Source organism: Panthera tigris, chromosome C1 (assembly GCF_018350195.1).
Source record: "Panthera tigris isolate Pti1 chromosome C1, P.tigris_Pti1_mat1.1, whole genome shotgun sequence".
Lineage (NCBI taxonomy): Eukaryota > Metazoa > Chordata > Mammalia > Carnivora > Felidae > Panthera > Panthera tigris.
This window is the reverse complement of record NC_056667.1, coordinates 106,864,074-106,866,686: the sequence shown is the minus strand read 5'-3', so window position 1 is coordinate 106,866,686 and position 2,613 is coordinate 106,864,074. Positions and strand designations below refer to the sequence as shown.

Here is a 2,613-nt window from a genome sequence, read left to right as displayed (position 1 = left end):
CATCTGAGACCTTTCTTCTGAAGGCAAGTATCAGAGAGGAGAGAACCCATAGTAGCAAGAATTCTGGACATAAAGTTCTGAGGGCAGGTCCCAGGCCCTGTTGGATTCTCCCAGGTGTGAAGTGTGTGTATAGATGAGCCCACGATGTGTTGTGGGGGAGGGTGGAGGAGTCCAGGTGATCCTCTGTCATGGAGCCTCTGTCAACATTGTTGTTCTATGCTTCTGTAAGGTCTCTTTCTCATTCCTACTCCAGATTGTCCATAAAAGGGGGAACAAAATCATCACAAGGATGGCCTGTGATTGGGTGGTGGGAAGGAAAGAGCACACATTAAGTCAGACATCAGCCTTGGGATCAGCTTTATTCTGTATTTTACCTTCACAAGGGAGAAGAAAGCAATGAAGCTGAAGAGAAGACTAGGCTGCACCACACAGACACAAATCACATGTCTAAAGAATGTACGTGAAATTACAGGGCCCAAAGCAGAACAGACATCAAGCACAAAGATCAACCAGGATCCCAGACATCCTATCTCATCTGTCCTGTTTAAATTCAACCATTTACATATGTATTTTTTTTTTATTTTTAAAAGCAGAACTAACATTCCAATGTCCAATAATTTGCTGTTCCTTTTTAGAATGCAGAGACTAAATGATTCAATTTTTTATTTCTGTAGTACCACCAACCTCTTCTCTGTATTCATGGTGGTGGTGGTGGTGGTGATTGTACAAGGTCCATCAAATTTCAGCTTTTTTTGAGGCTTGAGTGAGAGGCTGATACTCTGAATGATGAATGAAAGCATCCTTGGCTGTTACACACTCAAGGCTGGGTTAGTTTGTGCCCCAAGGGAGCTGAACTAGGCTTCTGTGGTCTCCCCTTATAACTGCACTATTCCTATGATGGCAACCTTCTATTAGACTGCTGTGAACAATACTTATTCACAAAGATTGATGAAATACAGAGAGAAATGTCTTCAGAGACAACAGGCCCAGTCCTGGAATACTGAGGAAACCAGGAGGCAAGAACAAGGTGCACACAGAGGTATCCACAGGTGAAGGCTACCATAGCATGAGCTTGGGTTGGGTTTTGATCTGTTGGCCATCTTCTTGACCCCAGATGGCATTATGAGAAGTTACTTTCCCTTGCCAGGGGGCAAGCACTTCTCCTGGACTTTCTGTGGACAAACTTCCACACATTTTGTCTGAGATAGCTCCTGGCATGGCTCCACACACTGAGATGGGCATTGGTCTTGGCTTTGCTGTGGGCAACTTTCTTGGCATAATCCCTGGCACTGAGGAAGACAAACCTCCTGAACTTGCACTGGGCACTTCTCCTGGCAGGGGTCCTGGCATGGGGGAAGGCACACTTCCTCAGCATTTGCCTGGCACTGCTCTTGGGACTTTTGAAGACATGGGGGAGGCACACATGGCTGCTTGCACTGCTGTTCATTAAAGGACATCTTAGGGTAGGTAGCAGAACCTGAAACAAACACAAGATTTGAAATTAATTGCATTAACAGTATCAGGCTGGGAACTGGGAAATGAAGGGTTAGTAGAGGGAAATGGGGAGTAAATGATCACTAACCCTAATAACCTATTTGTTTGCTGTTTTTTATTCTTTTCTCTTTTCAATCCCTACGTCAGCTCCCTCTGACACCCATTCCCTAACTGGGAATATTCTCATAGCTCTTGTCTGGATACCCATAGCCCAATCCTACCTGACACCACAGTTCTACCAGAGGTTTCCCCTTCTCCTCTATTTGACAATTTCTTTTTGAAAATCAGATGCAGGATACTAAATGGAATACACAGGATGGAGTGGAAGGCCCAGGAAGTGGCAAACCACTAAAAATCAGTGGAAAGTATAAAGCCCAATGGAGGAAGAGAACAGCCTCCTTAACGTAGAGCAGGAAGCGAGAGGGAGAGAGGGCACAGATGTCTCCACTTACCTGTCTTCAACAAGACTCCACAAAGGATATGGATTGCAGAGCCCGACAAGGTAGGGGCTTTTATATAGTGCCTGGTCCTGCCTCCTACAGAACTGACTGGTCACGTGGGACAATGCTCTAATTGTGGAGTCACCATAACGAGCTTCCTCTGAAATTGCCCATGGTTTGAGTCACTGCTTGGGATGCCTGTTAATCAGCCTCCCTGTGGGCCGCTGGGTCCTCACCAGACCTCAGCAGGGAGGGGTTCCTCTTAGATCTCTCTCATTAAAGGTAGCAGCAAAAGAATGTTCATAAAACGTTATCTCAGTCTGTTAAACTGGGATTGGGTTCCTTGTCTGTCCAAACTGGTTCAGGATGTGGTGAGAGATAAGATCCACCTTATTCATCTTGCTTTCATCAATGGGGAGATTTATGTCTAAGGCCTAGGGTCTGTGTCAAGGACATGTATCGCCTGTTTTGGACATTTCCTCTGGATACCTCTTCATTGGGCCTGGAAAGTCACACTTCCCGACCCAAAGAAAATGGGTTGTTTTGTGGTTCCAAGTGCACAAAGGCCCTACAGCCTCCTGAAGAGAGTGATTTTCCCTCATAGAAGGCTTGAGAGAAATTGGACTCATTTGTTACTTGAAGGGTGAAGAAGAGGAAAAGGAGAAGACAGGTAATCTTC

General features: G+C 45.5%; 1 protein-coding gene across 1 annotated transcript; it reads right to left on the bottom strand.

The window, feature by feature from the left end:
- Positions 1 to 351: 351 nt before the first annotated feature.
- Positions 352 to 2,015, bottom strand: PRR9 (proline rich 9). The gene is made up of 2 exons (XM_007094062.2): positions 1,947 to 2,015; positions 352 to 1,477 (listed from the first exon to the last, which is right to left on the bottom strand). Exon 2 carries the CDS (start codon positions 1,455 to 1,457, stop codon positions 1,131 to 1,133), a length of 327 nt encoding a protein of 108 aa, XP_007094124.1. The 5' UTR covers positions 1,458 to 1,477; positions 1,947 to 2,015; the 3' UTR covers positions 352 to 1,130.
- Positions 2,016 to 2,613: the final 598 nt, after the last annotated feature.

Bases quoted from the DNA above. Each gene is read 5' to 3' on its own strand.
- PRR9 (XM_007094062.2), bottom strand. From the start codon at position 1,457: ATGTCCTTTAATGAACAGCAGTGCAAGCAGCCATGTGTGCCTCCCCCA.